This window comes from Mercenaria mercenaria, chromosome 7 (assembly GCF_021730395.1).
Source record: "Mercenaria mercenaria strain notata chromosome 7, MADL_Memer_1, whole genome shotgun sequence".
Classification (NCBI taxonomy): domain Eukaryota; kingdom Metazoa; phylum Mollusca; class Bivalvia; order Venerida; family Veneridae; genus Mercenaria; species Mercenaria mercenaria.
In genome coordinates this window covers 84,417,192-84,434,733 of record NC_069367.1, presented here as the reverse complement: position 1 = coordinate 84,434,733, position 17,542 = coordinate 84,417,192, and the positions used below count along the sequence as shown (strand labels likewise).

The 17,542-nt window shown below is 36.5% G+C and overlaps 1 protein-coding gene across 1 annotated transcript in view; it reads right to left on the bottom strand.

Annotated features, from left to right (window-relative positions):
* LOC123553737 (PCI domain-containing protein 2-like) overlaps nucleotides 1-10,298 on the bottom strand; it is a 32,084-nt gene extending 21,786 nt beyond the window's left edge. The window contains exons 1-5 of the mRNA XM_045343341.2: nucleotides 10,203-10,298; nucleotides 5,383-5,424; nucleotides 3,758-3,879; nucleotides 972-1,037; nucleotides 409-505 (exon numbers count right to left, since the gene is read on the bottom strand). Coding sequence (XP_045199276.1) covers nucleotides 409-505; nucleotides 972-1,037; nucleotides 3,758-3,879; nucleotides 5,383-5,424; nucleotides 10,203-10,238 — 363 coding nt within the window. The 5' untranslated portion in view covers nucleotides 10,239-10,298. The remainder of the gene's footprint in view (nucleotides 1-408; nucleotides 506-971; nucleotides 1,038-3,757; nucleotides 3,880-5,382; nucleotides 5,425-10,202) is intronic.
* Nucleotides 10,299-17,542: the final 7,244 nt, after the last annotated feature.

Here is a 17,542-nt window from a genome sequence, read left to right as displayed (position 1 = left end):
CGGACGGACGACGGACACCGCACGATCACAAAAGCTCACCTTGTCACTTTGTGACAGGTGAGCTAATAAAAATGTGCATGATATCTTGACATTGAAATCAATTTTGTACTATTATAATGTCAATTAATTAACAAAAATAAACAAGGTCTCAGCAACTCTGCAGAAAGTCAAAAATGAATATAACTCAAAATAACTCAATGTTGCAAAATGTAATCAAATATAATGTGGACTTGATAATTGAAAAGTATAAATTATATATAATATTAAAAGTGATGATAAGCACTTTTTCACAATATAACTTTGTTTGCTGTCTCCAAGTTCAGTTTGTGACAGCATGTCTGAATAGATGTATACAGTTGCTAAGTTTAAGCTGGTGCAGAAACATTTTCCAGTGTAAACACCACTTACCTTGTTGGCAAAAAGTCTGAGATCTAAACATATAGCAAAGAGAAGAGGTAGAGACCAGTTCTCATCTTTCTGACTCTGGAAGATCTTTGTAAATGATCTGTTACTGGTTAAAGAAAACACAGAGACAAAACTGACTCTACTATGTGCAAAGAAAAGTCATATTCTGATCACAGGTGGCAGTAACGTACCTAGGATACAGTATGGGTCCATGAGCCATATGCACTTAAATTTACTACAATTATAATGTTTTCTTAGGAAAAAAATGACAAAAAGCCATTTTGAAAAAAATTTTGCTCCTGTGACAATGAGCCATGAGAAAGGTGATCAAGAACAGTTTGACATGTGCATTGCTTCCAGACCCGTATTTTTTTTCAAAACAATATTTCCTTATCAATGGTTGGCCGCCTTTTCGGCAAAAGATTAATCTTTCAGAACTTTCTTACTTCAAAACTTCCATCCATTCCAGGAGGGGACTTCCGTCAACTACCCTCGTTAAACAAGAAACTTTTTACATATTCAAGAACCACCCCATCACTGACAAGTGGTGCACTAAAAAAGGATACTGCACTATGAATGACTGACAGTTGTATGCTTCAACAAAATCATGATTGCCAACTGCCCAGCAACATCTGAAAATATAGTATAAATATACAATACGAATATACAAAAGGTACAAATATACAACAAAATATAACAAACAAGGCAGTCTGAATGACAGCTAAATCCCCCGCGACTGCTATGGATAGTGAAAGGGTAAAACCTTTGATTTTAGCTGTGACCTTGACCTTGAACTGACATGGCTGACTCATGAATTCTGCACAACGTCTTGATGAGGTGATCAATTGACCAAAGTTTCATGAAAATCCTTCAAGGGGTTTAGGAGATACAGAGCTGAAACCTTTGACCTTCAGTTGTGACCTTGACCTTGAGTTGACACGGCTGACTCATGAGTTCTTGATGAGGTGATCATTTGACCCAAGTTTGATGAAAATCCTTCAAGGGGTTAAGGAGATACAGAGTGGACACCAAATGGAAGGCTCAAACCTTCGACCCTTAGTTGTGACCTTGACCTTGAGCTGGCATGGTTGACTCATAATTTCTGCACATCGTTCTGATGAGGTAATCATTTGACCCAAGTTTTATAAAATTCCTTCAAGGGGTTTAGGAGATATAGAGCGGACACGAAATGGAAGGCTCAAACCTTTGACCTTCAGTTGTGACCTTGACCTTGAGCCGACATGGCTGACTCATAAGTTCTGCACATTGCCTTGATGAGGTGATCGTTTGACCCAAGTTTGATGAAAATCCTTCAAGGGGTTAAGGAGATATAGAGCGGACACAAAATGGAAGGTTCAAACCTTTGACCCTAAGTTGTGACCTTGACCTTGAGCCGGCATGACTGACTCATGGGTTCTGCACATTGTCTTGATGAGGTGATCATTTGACCCAAGTTTTATAAAATTCCTTCAAGGGGTTTACGAGATATACAGCGGACACAAAATGGAAGGCTCAAACCTTTGACCTTGAGTTGTGACCTTGACCTTGAGCCGGCATGGCTGACTCATGGGTTCTGCACATCGTCTTGATGAGGTGATCATTTGACCCTAGTTTTATAAAATTCATTCAATGGGTTTAGGAGATATAGAGCGGACACAAAATGGCAGGCTCAAACCTTTGACTTTCAGTTGTGACCTTGACCTTGAACCGACAAGGCTGACTCATGGGTTCTGCACATCGTCTTGATGAGGTGATCATCTGACCCAAGTTTCATGAAAATCCTTCGAGGGGTTTAGGAGATATGGACCGGACACGATTTTGTTACAGACGGAAGGACGGAAGGACGGACGGAAGGACGGACGGACGGAAGGACGGACGCAGACCATTCCTATAATCCCTCCACCACGGCGGGGGATTAACAAGAAAGTGTGACATGATTCCTAGATACAATGATATAGTTTCAAAACTCCTCTTTCCTCAACTCAGAAATAATAAATGACTTAATAAACAAGTTACCACATAATGTAACTAGAGCTATCACTGAAGGTGATGAATGTACCCCCGCATGCACTGACACAGTAAATTGCAATTTGACGCACACAAGATTGCATATTTATGTGCACTGTATGTATACAGACTCTATGTATATAGCATAGTAACAAATAACAAAGTCACATAACTCTGCAGAATATTTATGTAAAAGAATAACTAGGGTTGGTACTGATCACTTGTGTTAAGTTTCATTAAATTGTGTGCAAGAATTTGAGAGATTAGACGTGCACAAGATTGTATGTATATAGCATTGTAACAAATAACAAAGTCCCATAACTCTGCAGAACATTTATCTAAAAGAACCTAACATGTATGGTACCATACACAACAAAGGTACTGATCACTTGTGTGGAGCTTTATTAAATTGCGTGCAAGGGTTTGGGAGATAAGGCGCGCAAAAGATTGAAAAAAAAACGTAAAAAATCAGTACTCCAAATACAGAGCTTTTGGGATAGATGGATTCTGACCAACCAAACTTGAACTATTTTCATCATACTTAAAACTAGAATGTGTCTGTAGGACACAGTGTGTGCCCCCCACTGGTACATTTGTCACAAATAAGGGGCAATAATTCAAATGTTTGTAGTCTCAGTTTGAGGGTATAGCCTCAACAAACGTTTTATGAAAAGGATTCATTATTTTAGGCCATATACTTTTTGAGCTATGTGCATCACAAACAAAGAATCCACTATTTTGTCTATTTCAAGGGCCATAACTCTGTAATAAGAGCTAAGATTCTTAAGAAGAATGCCAAGTGTGCAAGGTCACATCACGATAAAGACTCCAGCAAGGTTTTCTGAATTTACATCAAATACTTTTTGAGCTAGGCACATAATTATGTGAAAAAGTGCATTTTTTTGCTATTTCAGGGGCCATAACTTTAAAAATAGGGGGTGGAGCCAGCCAAAAAATTAGAGGTGTGCAAGTTTATATCATGATTAAGACTTATGCAAGTTTTCAACCATTTATATTAAATACTTTTTGAGCTAGGTGCGTCACAAAGTGAAAATGTACATTTTTGACTATTTCAGGGGCCATTACTCTGAAAATTAGGGGAGGAGCCAAATGAAAAATAGGAGGTGCGCAAGTTCATATCATGATTAAGACTCATGCAAGGTTTCATCAATTTATATCAAATACTTTTTGAGCTAGGCGCGCCACGAACTTCAGACGGACGGACGCACAGACACACGGACAAGACCAAATCTATATGCCCCCCACCACTCATGGACGGGGGGGGGGGGGGGGGGGGGGGGGGGGGGGGGGGGGGGGGGGGACAAAAAAACATTGAGAACCTTACCTCAAATGTGCCACAACTAGATCCTCCCATGGGGGTTCAAACACTCGACCCACTGCTGACTCAGGCTTTTCCAACTGTAATCTTGGATTGGCAACATGTGGATGGTTGAATCCAAGCAACTCCTAAAGGAATGAACAAATATACCATAACATGTAATATGATGATTAAGTAAGATTTTCCATTTTAAACTATAGAACACTAGAACACAAGGCCAATCTCGCTCTTCTAAGAGGGGAACCAGCTAATGCAACAAGTAACTTTATTTTTGCTGCAACTGTGGAGTAATTCTAATATTTTCCTCACAGCAATATCATAACAGCTCAACTTTAAGACCTCTACTTCAATGAGAATATTATGAGAACACTAAATTTTAATTTACTGCAGTCACTAAAATCATTTTGTGGAGGGGCCAATTTCATGCATTTTGTGGTTGCATCTATCAACAAATTTCAATCCTAAAGAAAAGATAAAATCTCTGTTCATTTTATCTATAACATTTGAAATCTGTGGATTGATGCCTCCATGAAATAGATGTTCCAACGTACCAGAAACCACTGATTTCCCTCCCATTGAAATGAAATAATTTCTAAGTATAAACAAAACTTAAATGGTGAAGCTTTATACATTTTGTGTATCAACTTTTAAAAAGAAACTAAGATTCTTATCCTAAAGAAACCCTATATATCATATAATTTACAACTTCTTATTAATTAAATGACAAGTTCCAGCAATGAGAAAAGATGAAGACAACCTATGTTGGCTTTAACATTACACCAACACAACAGATCATATGGCCACTTTTCAGCTTTTCATGGGGGAGGAATAACCAAGGTGCCACTTTGGACAGTAAGTTTGGCACATGCAGGCACTGGGGAAGAACAGTGGATTGACTGTCCATAAACTATCTGTATGGCTTTCTCATAGTGGGCCGGTGGTCTAGTGGTAACATGCTAGACTGTCAATCCAGAGGCCAGGGTTCTATCCCCAGTCCAGGCACTAGAAATTTCTGAGATGCTCTCAAGTGTCTCCCACCTAACTAACAGGCCTGTACTGGTTCTTCCCAGAACAGAAGGCTTCCCGTGTATCAGTGCTATACACCGGGCATGTTAAAGAACCAGACTGTCTATTCGCAAAGAGCTAGGCTAAGTTAGCTGGACAGGCCTGTATTTAAAAAGGATTTCTCTCTATCTGTTCTGGGGGCTTTATCTCACTCTGTCTCTCTGGTCAGATCGCTCTGTGTCTGTACTAGTAGAGGATGAATTTCGCGCCCTGTGTAGCTGCGTTTGATATAATATAAAGCGCCTTTGAACGTGTTTATCATGAAAAGGGCGCTATATATATACCTGGTATAATAATAATAAAAGAATTCTAAATCCCAAGGGAGGATTTAAGCCAACAGAGACCCCAGACATGGAGACAAATTAATTGTTTGCTCACAAAAGACACATCGACAGAGCTTGTTTACTATTTGCACAGTTTCCATGGCTTCAAGAACAATCTGCTAAATTGGCAACAGTATGATCAGAGTTAAATTTAACGCAGATCTGTAACAAGTAGCATAAAGGAACTTTATAACATGAACAACTTTTTAATAACTAAATATGTAAATTGATTTATAAACTTACCCCTGCCTTTTCTCCATCATACTGTTGTAAGCTGTCGTACAACTGTAAAATGAACAAAAGTTCAATCTGCTGAGATCATTGAATTCTGAAGTATTTACTTAATTTGTGTGTTTCAATTTATTATAAAAGCTTATTAGATCTGCGGTCTCCCTAAAGAGCTAAGTGGGCGGGCCAATTTTTCAACACTTTAACTACGAAGTTTCAGATTCACAGAAAAGCACACTTTTAGATTCACATATTAGCACAGGTTGTAACAGTAATATATTAAACAATAATTAAGCAATCTGAATAATATACAATTCTGTTCATTGAAAAATATACTGGTCAATACTGGTCTTTCTTCATTCACCTGCCTAACACTCATACATGCAAAAAGAACACATCCATACAGTTCATAGAAAAAACTCAAACCTTTTTTACGTTGTTTACGAGGGTTGTTTAAATATGAATGCATCTAAGCACATAAAAATGTATCCTTGATAGATTTCAATGAAAATTTTATTTGGTCCCCTCTAAGTATTCACCTCCAACAGATATGCTAAGTTTCAGTCTTCTAATCCAATCCTTGAAGGCATTTTCATAGTCTTTTCTAGGTATACTATGAAGACACTGGAATATTGCAGAACCGTGGTGTTTGCACTGCATAAATTTTCAATCAGAAAGGTATTTTTTGAGCCTTGGGAACAAAAAGAAGTCACACAGGGCAAGGTCAGGCGAATAAGGAGGGTGAGGGAGCACAACAACCTTTTCCTGCTTCAGAAAGTCTTGTACAATAGACGCTTTGTGCGATGACGCACTGTCATGTAGCAATCTGACATTGGCCAAACCAGTTGCGGGTCTTCGATTTTTGAAATATTTCTTCAGTTTTCGGAGAACTTTAGTCTTGTAAAACTTCGCATTTACGGATTTGCCTTTAGGTACAGCAACCTGAATGGCAGGACCCCCGAGTTGTGAAGAATATGGCATACATTACCTTCTTGACACTCATGGTCTGCTTTGCAATGCATGGTCTTTTGCCAGACTTTCTTGCCCATATTTTGTTCTGAATCTTGCATTTGGGCTCAAAAAAGTGAACCCATGTCTAGTCACCAGTGACGACATTTGCGAAAGACCGTGCATTGTAATTTGGAAACTGTTTAAGCAACAATTTTGCGCATTGCACGAGTGCCTTTTTCTGCTCATCTGTTACAAATTACATTTCAGAATTGTATGAGCTGCTCCAAATGAGACGCCAACCATACTAGCTATTTGCCTAGCGGTGTATCTTGCATCATTAGCAACTATTTCTTTCACTCTAGCAACCATCTTGGCAGACGTTGCTGTCTTCGGCCGACGGCCATGTGGTGCATCTTCTGTTGAAACTTACCCACATTTGAATTTCTTAAACCAACGGATAACTGTCGAAAAAGACATTTCATTATGCCCATAAACAGAACATATTTCATCAAAAATGTCTTTACACCCTATGCCAAGAATACAACAATTCTTAATATAGGACCGTATTTCAACGGCGTATGCTGACCTTCTTCCAACCATTTTTGTATTAGTATACATGAGTAGGCAATGTTTAGCGAGCGATAGACACAGCTAAAGTGAATGGATTTTAATGGGTGTGGTATCAATGTAAAGCTAACATGTTTATCTACCAAATAATCTTAATTTCCTCGTGATTTTCGCATTATTGAGCGAGATAACGTTCTAGATGCATTTATATTTGAACAGTCATAAGAGAAACATGCTTTGTTTAACTGAATTCTTTTAAAAAAGGTTTGGTATGTAGTAGAGATAAAGCAAATCACTTTAAAGTGCAAAATAACTGTGCACTTTTTCCGATCAAAATTTGATGCAGATTATAAGCTCCTCTTTCAATATGATGGTATGATTACTTATTTACGTGTGGATATGACTTTACGTCTGCCTCAGAAAAAAGACTAAACTTCACGTAAGCACATTTGTGGTCCATGTGTCGTAGGACAAATTATCTCCCTCTAACTTGTATATTAACTTGTGATTTTAAAATAAAGTATATGATAAACATAAATTAATCAATCAATGTTGTTTTTAATTCCATTACTACCCATTTTATCTAAATACATAACTGGTTCGAGGGAAGTAATCAAATATTATCTGTCCCATAACCTCCCGCAATTCTCAAATACTCCATATATCGGACACATGCAACTGCAGTATTGTCAATCATGACAAGCATTGACTGTATTCATGCATGGTAGACTTTTCACAAATGAATATTTATTGATTCACTTCATGGCACTTGATGGGGTGTGCAGTTTTGAATCAATTTTTCACAATTATCAGTGTTCCCACTGGCATTTCAAGTTGGGGGTGAAAACTTGAGTTTTTCTTGCACTTTTGCACCCCCTCACTAAGAGATATATAACAGCTGTCTCCAAAACTGGGAGTGCAAAGTACCATTCTGGGGGTGAAAAACCCCTATTTGGGGGTTTCTGGGAACACTGAATTATCCCCTAAACTCTGCACCATGTCAGTATTGCTGTGTTACGTTTTCTCTCACATCATTCGATCCTTAACGTTGTGACAAATAAGGTGGGTTTGGTATCACCTCTTAATACTGAGAAGATTTTTTGGAAGAAATAACCATTAAATGCAGCTATTTCCAGGCTTTCAATACTTTTTGCTGACATAAGTTTTTAAACACGAAATAATATTTATGAGAGGAGCAGTGGTCTAGTGGATAAGGTGTCAGCCGCTCAATTTTTAAGGCTAGTTAAATTAGATGTACTATGCTAATGAATATGTCATTGTAGTCTGTTTCACTGATCTGTCTTATCGAATACAGAGTCAGTTACAAACCGATTAAAAACGTACAGATTTTTGTACAAATAATCCACCGTTGTGTATTGTTTAAACCTTCATAGTTTTAGGTTTAACTTGTTATGTTAGGTGATTGAACAATCCTTTCAGGATTAATAAGACAATGCTATCTTTCACTAATTTTATACCTGGCGCGTCATAGTTCTTGGGTTGTAACAGTCGTTAATATGTAGTATCTAACGCGCAGCATGCCCACAGGATTACACTACTTTTGGAAAAAGTGGGTACAGGCTTAAAAAATCTGGGTACACTGAATTTTCCCAAAACATGAACATAATTATGTACTGGTATGAAAACTAAAAGCAACAGATATTAGATAATGTTTACAGTATTTATTCAGTAAACTCAGTCATACTGTGTTTATATAGGCCTAGCCTGTTAACTATATGCTGCTAAGGCATAAAGAACAGTATTTAACTATTACGAATGTCAAAGGCCTAAATGCTTCAGCAGCTTTTGATATGATATTGATAAGATTTTTCTCTGGCTTAGGCATTTGCTTACAGTAGTACTCGATGACCATTCTGTTCTGCACATTATCAACAGTACGCCTGCAGGAACTTGCTGTATGATGCCTATTCTGTAGTGAAAACCCCGCCTTTCGCATGGCACTGAGGTCAATCTAATATTTCCACCCAGAATGAAGTTTTTCATGCTCGGCTGCCATTTTTGTTAGTGACGTATTTGGAGTAATCTTGATCGCGCAGATGTTTGCCGCTGGAAGCTTATTGGTTTTCTGTTCAAAAGCAAGCGTTTCCCGGGTTTTAGGTTAGCGACCACCAATTTTTGAGCCGAATTCGTTTATTTGCCGGCCACAACAAATATGCGTACCATCACGCACGGCCATCGAAAAATTTGCGTGCACACTGTGTTTTCTGCGTGAAAAACGCAGGATTCTGTGTGACTGGGCATGCTGCTAACGCGTGGAAGAGTCTAATGTCATTGTATAGAAATAGGCGTTTAATTAAATTAATCAGTTTCAGTTTATTATACATCTCTATCTCTTACCCATTTAATTAAATTGCAGTTTTGAAATTGTTTCAAAATAGGGTTGTTTCAAAATTGGGCAATCTACTGGATTAGACCCCTTGGGAACTATTCTCGATATCGACATTATAGGATAAATGCCCGTGCCCGGTTTTACGGTGAGGGGGGTATCGGCCATAACGCTACATGGCGGTAATGTTTACATTATCCTTTTTCAAGTTTTAAACAAAGAAAATGAATAAAAAAAGTATTGCAGATTATCATTAAACATTGTTGTAATTAAGATGTAGCAAAAATATCCTCAAAGTTTACTTTATATTTGAAATTTTATCTTTTATTCTACACTGCCGCTTCCGTGGCTCGATACGATACCAAAGGTGTGAAATTATTTGCATAAAACAAGGTAAACAGATTATTTTTACAAAAAAAATTTTGCCGAGGATGTAGAATAGTATTTCCATTGTGAGAAAGTAAGAACTTTCCTAAATCCTTATCTTCTGGCAAAAATAATCGCTAATATTGTACACGGTCTTTATATCGGTGAATCTTGCCAGCCCCCCTGACCCTATTTACGGAAATACCGGAAAACGGGATTTATCCTATAATGTCGATATGGTCAATTCCTATAGAATAAAATACATCACTGTCATCTTCTTACGACAGTTACACACTCACATTCATTCCGTAGAGCTCAGATACAGATTCCTAAATTATTTCTATCCTTATTCTCACTATCTCAGTCACTTTTATATATATAAAGCAATGATGGTGGTTATGGGGGGTAAACCAGGAGTATATATATAAACGGCACTGCTAATTCAACACCGATTATCTCCCCTGAAATTTGCTGAAACTGAATTCTACTGAAGTTGAATTTTCCGTGCAACTGGGGTTCATGGATAGAAAAAAATAATAAATTTTTTCAATAAAATGTTTAAATAAAACGTATGAGCAGCTTTCATTCCACACTTGTGTCATACCACGTTGAAATATTGATTTAAACTCCACTGTGCCATCTTTCGTTTTTTGTGGACGCCGCCATTAATTGGAAGTTTACTTCTCGGATTTTTGTTACTTCCGCGGCGAAAAACGTTTACTGGGCGACAAGCCAGTGCATGTACACTCCATGTCTAGTTGGTTTAACATCAAACCGACAAAATTATAGGTCATATGCTGACTTTCCAGCTTTGATGGTGAAGGAAGTTACCATCCATGCAATGTTATTTCATCACAGGCAGGCACCTGGGTAGACTAGCTCCTCGACTAAGAGATATTACTTTTTAAAATTAAAAAATGTTTTTACAAATGTGAATGTAACCAAAGAAGTATAAAATACAATTTATTTTTATAGCTCTTTGATGTAACCAGTCTATATCCTATGTACAATATCATAGACTGATAATATTACAATCAGTTCTCTGATAAAATGTATAAAACAGACTAGCATTTGTGCCTGTTAGATTCTATATAAATTAAAAGAACAAGAGAGCCAAGATGGCCCTAGGTCGCTCACCTGAGAAGCACACCATAACAGTGTAAATATGTTTGACCTAGTGATTTTATGGAAAAAAATATTCTGGCAAATTTTCATTAGGATTGGACCAAAAATGTGGTCTCTTTGAGTTTAATCAAGTAATTTCTTTCATATGACCTAGTGACCTAGTTTTTGAACCAAGATGACCCATATTCAAACACGGCCTAGATTTCATCAAGGCGATCATTCTGACCAAATTTCATGAAGATCAATCGAAAAATACAGCCTCTATTGCATACACAAGGTTTTTCTTTGATTTGACCTAGTGACCTACTTTTTGACCCAAGCCAACCCATATTCCAAATCAACCTAGATTTCATCAAGGCAACCATGCTGACTTAATTTCATGAAGATCAATTGAAAAATACAGCCTCTATTGCATACACAATGTTTTTCTTTGATTTGACCTCGTGAACTAGTTTTTGACCCTAGGTGACCCATATTCGAACTCAACCTAGATTTCATCAAGGCAAGCATTCTGACCAAATTTTATGAAGATCAATTGAAATATACAGCCTCTATCGTACACAAGGTTTTTCTTTGATTTGATCTAATGACCTAGATTTTGTCCTCAGATGACCCATATTCAAAATCGACCTAAATTTCATCAAGGCAATCATTCTGACTAAATTTCATAAAGATCAATTGAAAAATACAGCCTCTATCGCATACACGAGGTATTTCTTTGATTTGACCTCCTGACCTAGTTTTTGACCCCAGATGACCCCCATTCAAACTCGGACTAGATTTCATCAAAGCAATCATTCTGACCAAATTTCATGAAGATCAATTGAAAAATACAGCCTCTATAGCATACACATGGTTTTTCTTTGATTTGACCTAGTGACCTAGTTTTTGATCCCAGATGACCCATATTCGAACTCGACTGCGATGACTGGTATCACACTGACACAAGTATATAGGTCATATAATTATTTTTTTGGTTATGATGGTAGAGGAAAAAACCAGGTGCCTAACCAGGATGTCTTCCTCCATGAAAGAATTCTATAACCAAAGTGAAATTTTGAACCCACAGCAGTGGGAGGCAGTGATAAACCTACAGCACTGGGGGGCAGTGATATGGAGCAAGGGACTATTTCACAATTGAGGTCAGCACTAATTACATCGAAGTTCAACCCGAAGTATTGAACATACTTGCTTTTATCCTGTTTTTTCACCCACCAACTCTTCCCTTCTGCATAACAATGTGTACACTACACATATATACAATGTACATAGCTTAGGGGCCTCAAGTTTCATTTTTCACCCTTCTTTTACACACAATATGGTTCCTGGGCAGACTGAATTGCTTAGGGAGCTTGGCTGCATTCACTTGTTTTAATGACCATATCTGTATCAGTACTGAAAATTCACCATAACTGTAGTAGACACCTCACCTTAACTATTTTTAGACTAGTGATTCTATGATCACCATTGCAACTCATTACCATTTCTCTTAATTAGTGTGAAGCAAAGACATATACAACAGAACTGCAGGTTCACATCAAATAAACCAGATTTAATATCTCCTAGACTTCTGTAGCAAAAGTATAGGTTAGATTTCATGGACCATGATTACTGTCAAAATATATTTCAATATATGCCCACAACAGCAAATTACATAAGACTTAATATTCTACTTACTGAGTAGACTACTTGTCCATTTTCTTGATTTCAACTCATTCAAGGGCCATAACTCCTTAGTGACAAACTCCTTACAAACTTGGCCAAGATGATAATTATGCCCATAATGGTTCTGACCATGTTTAATGATCACTGGATAAAAACTGCTTATCAAATGAAGCAGATACTGTCAATTTTCACAATTTTAAGTCTAACAGCTAAACAAGAGCCATAACTGAAGAGTGAAAGGGTCTACCCAACTGGTTGTTGAACTTGTCTGAGATATGATGCCCATAAACGATTAGACCAAGTTTGGTGCACACTAAGAACTTAGAGAGCGGACACTGTCAGAATTTACAATTTTGAGTAATTCAAGGGCCATAATTCCAGAAAGACTTAGAGGATCCAGCTAATAATCAAACATATCGGAAGTATTATGCCCATAAACATTGTGACAGATTTTGTTTAACATTGAACAAGAACTACTCAAGTGAGAAACGAAAACTTTTGTGGCCACCATTTGTGTGCCACTGTATGTATTCTATTCACAGGCATATAACAAGAGCTGTCCGTAAGACAGTGTGCTCGACTTTTCTCAGTACTTGACTCTGAATTAGAGCTTTGCCAGTAAACTTTAAACCAAAAATTCTCAGTTAAAAAGGGGCATAACTCTGTCAAAATTCAAATTTGCCTGTCACAGCCTCAGCTGCAGGCCTCCCTAAGAATAAACTTTGTTTGTGTGAAGAAGCCATCCAACTAGTTTATAGAATATAAATTCCTACGAGTGTCTGTTAGCTGACTGGCTTCCTCACATGAATGAACTATACACATAAAGGCTCAACATTTTCAGGCAACTTGTTCTAGTATATATATGACAGGGCTTGATACATTCTGTACTTTTGGTCTAAACACAGCAAGCATTGAAAAGAAGTTAAAACTATATGGTGTGATGAGATAGGAGTTTCCTGCATACAAAATCAATTGTCTTGACTGTAGTCACTAATAGATAAGTAAATACCATAAACGACATATTAAGTATGTCTTGATAAAATCTTGTTAGAAATTTCGAGGTATTACAAGTGTGGCATTGCTGCAGGAGAAAAAATTCAACTGAAAGCATTTTTCCAATGACAAAATCTTTAATATTCAGTACAGAATAGTGTACTTATTTCATTTTAAAAGTTCAATCACACTAAAATCTGCTACTCAACAACAAAAAGAGTCAAAATTATACATACTTCTAAGAAACAAACCCATATTTACAAAAATATATAACAACTTCCTTTAAAGAAAATAAACATTTTCCTCAAAGAAACTTTCGTAAAATAAACTAAATACTGTAAAATCATCCTTTCCTTTGGGGTAAGAATATTCATAGACTTTAGGTAAGTATTTTCTTAGATTTCGTGGTTGTGTCAATGTATGTATATATACTCCACCCACAGTCAACTGATGAGAAAAGTTTTTTTTTGACAAGTGCTACCTTCCATATGAAAATATTAAATAATAAGAATGTAAATCGGGTAAATTCTAAAGTTTCAGTAAGCTACCATAACAACAGTTGTAAAATTCATGGTAAAATAAATCCTGTTAAAAAAAAAAAGAAAAAAAAAAAAAGAGTCTTAGCCTTTAGCCTGCTGGCGGCAAGTGATACTGCCTTTGTGACCAATGCAGACCAAGATCAGCCTGCACAGACATGCAGGCTGATCATGGTCTGCACTATTCGCTATTCAGTCAGTAAATTTTCATTGAACACCCCTTCACATAATAAATGGTACTGCCAAAATTGAAAGATGGACAAGTTCATTATAGAAATTTAGCAGGGTAAGGGTTAAAATTTGCTAAAATTATAACAAAAATAATACATCTTATAGTGTAAAGCTAGCTAGCTGCACAAATTTCCAAAATAAGCAACTTAGTAAGTTTCATAAAAGTTTTATCTAAACATACCAGTAGATACTTAACATTTCACTAAAATAAAAGATTAAGAACAGTTCTGATTCATCAACTGATGGCAAAAATAACCAAGTGATGTGATATTTGCTCAACATGACTTACACAATTAAAAAAACTTGTATTTCCAGTACTGTAAACAGGGTTGGCATAAAAGCGGGAAATACTAGTTTTTACCAGGACAGCGGGAAATACAGGAAAATAGTGGGAAATACAAAAAAGTGGGTAATAGTGGGGAAAAGTCAACATCTCATTGTATGAGCAGAGACTTAAACAAATGTAATTCAGTTAACATGAAATATTTCTCTAAATTAAAAACAAATAATATAAATATTCTTTTTAAGCACTAAATGTACTAAAATCAAGTCCTAAACTTTTATTTCAAATGTTTTTTTTTTCTTTTTTGTTTACCAAAAATGCCTATTACTATTAAGAATCAGAGCATCACATTGAGATTTCAAGATTTCAAGATTTTATTTGTCATAATCAGTTACCTGTACAATGTATAGGTAATCTATTAGCCTGAAGCTGTATTTGTCTGACTGGTAATACAATGCTTAATCTAGCTTCAGCTCTGCTGATTTCTAACCATGGTCACTAATCGTGGTCTGACGGTATCTCACTCATATCACATAACCAGTTAGATTTTGTAAGTGAAAGGGTAAACATGAAGAGGTTCAAGCCAAATTGCAAATTTATTGAATTAATTTATATTAAAAAGTAAATTTTCATGCCAAAAATTTTCAAATATTGAGTATTTCCCACTATTTCCCACTTTTGTGAAATTTGGATCATTTCACGGGACAGGAATTACCGGGAAATACCTGTGGTAATTGCCGCCCCCGGGAAATACTTGCCAACCCTGACTGTAAATACCAGTCATAGTAAGTTCTAACGTTAATACGACTCCATTTGGAGATCAAACTCAAAATGCCACATTGCTCAATTATCAATACTTAATTTCAATCCAACCAGTCAAAAGACAAAGATTTCAGACTGATCTCCAAATTCAGTTTTACAACCCTGGACCTTGAACTCAGTATGTTTCTGTAGCTCTGGTCTACAAATAACTGAGGTCTAGTATCACATTCTCTCAGTCTGTAGTTTTGCTGAATTGAGCTGTTTCAGGTAACATATATAGCATACTTCTTTAATATCTGGTGTTTCTGATATATTACAAGTACAACAAAGAATTGAAAGAGGAAATTTTCAGCTGTCTAGTGATGCCAGAGTTAGTCAGGGTTTTCATTTAGAAAAAAAGAGTTACAAGTGGAAAGTATCATAGATTACTTTGTCTTTTATGTGCAGTATTTCATCAATTTAAGTCTTATTGTATACACTCTGTTTGGTGTAAATGATATAACTTCTTTAACAAGAGTGGCAAACTGTCTCAATATAACACAGCATATCACTTTTCACTTTTAAAATACTTTCATGAGCAGATTTCTCAATTTGAACTATTTCAAGAACCCTAACTCCAGAGCATAAAAGATTATCAACCTGTTTATCAAACCTAGCAAAATAATATGCTCATAAATATTCTGACCAAGTTTGAACACAGTCAATTTTCGCAATATCAAGCAACTAAAGGGCCGCACCTAAAAAACCTGTTACCTCTGGGACAATCTAGCTTATTTTCATTCTATGCCGTGATATTATGCCCTTAAACATTATGACCAAATTGGGTGAATATTGGTTAAGAACTGCTCCAGTTACTATGGCAGTGGACAACTTCAGTGGATGCTCTGTCCCACAGTAGGTGCCGATTACAAACACATTTATAAATAAAAATTACACTTTAAAGCGTGTTGATGGTAACACTGAATGTTTGTTTGTTAGCTTCAAAATCAATTCTTAAAGTTAACTGTATCGAGCATCATCACTCCAAGACAACTTCCTGTGCTTATAACACAGATAGATAGCTCATATGTAGTATGTACTGGCAGTTTTACAAGTCTGTATTCAAACAGAATGAGATTATTAGGGTAATTCTGGACAGCATACAAGTTTCAAAAACAACTTTACAATACATAAAAATTTCAACAATATACATTGTACTACTTTCTGAAAATGTCAATTATACAACAACAGAAAAATAACTCAAGATTAATATCTCTAATTAGTAAGACCATTCACTACCAAACTCAATACTGCATCCCGGTATAATCTGAATAAAGTATTTTTCAACTACAATGTGTCGGTAGGATGTCACAAAGGGTGTACCCCCACTGGTACATTTGTCACAAATAAGGGGCAATAATTCAAATGTTTGCAGTCTTAAGAGGGAATAGCCTCAACAAATATTTTTAATAAAGGATTCATTATTCCTGACCGTTTTTGAGCTTATGAACTATGAGCATCACAAACAAAAATTCCGTTATTTTGGCTATTTCAGGAGATAAGAACTCTGTACTTAGTGCTAAAATCACAAGATTGCCCAGTGTGCAAGGTCACATCATGATAAAGACTCGAACAAGGTTTAATGAATTTACATCAAATACTTTTTCAGCTATGTGGGTCACAAAGTGAAAATGTGCATTTTTACTATTTCAGGGGCCATAACTCTGGAAAAAGGGGACCCGAGCCAGACGGAAAATTAGGAGGTGTGCAATTCATATGATAATAAAGACTCGTGCAAGGTCTCATCAATTTGTATGAAATACTTTTTGAGCTAGGTGAGTCACAAGGTGAAAATGTGCACTTTTTACTATTTCAGCGGCCGTAACTCTGGAAATAGGGGTAGGAGCCAGACGAAAACTAGGAGGTGTATAAGTTCATATCATGATAAAGACTCATGAATGCAAGGTTTCATCAATTTATATTAAAAACTCATGCAAAATTCATCAATTTTTATCAAATGCTTTTTGAGCTAGGCGCATCACAAACATTTTTCAGATGGACACAGACAAGACCAAATCTATAAGCAGTATTAAGCACCCCTCCACTGACTGGTGTGGGTACAAAAATTCAACTTCAGAAGTTTATTAATTCTACATATCTTTCTAATAAATCGCAATGCTGGAAACAAAGAAATGGAAACTGGGCAATTTATCACCGGTTTGACTTTTCATCTGCTCATAAACAAGTTTGCTATCACCTTGTCTGACAAAGTTTTGACGTCCAGGTGTTGTGCTTTGTGTTTTTTAGTGGGCAGTTAAAGCCTACTAGACATATCAATGTATTACACTAAGATTTGTTACAATTATTCCA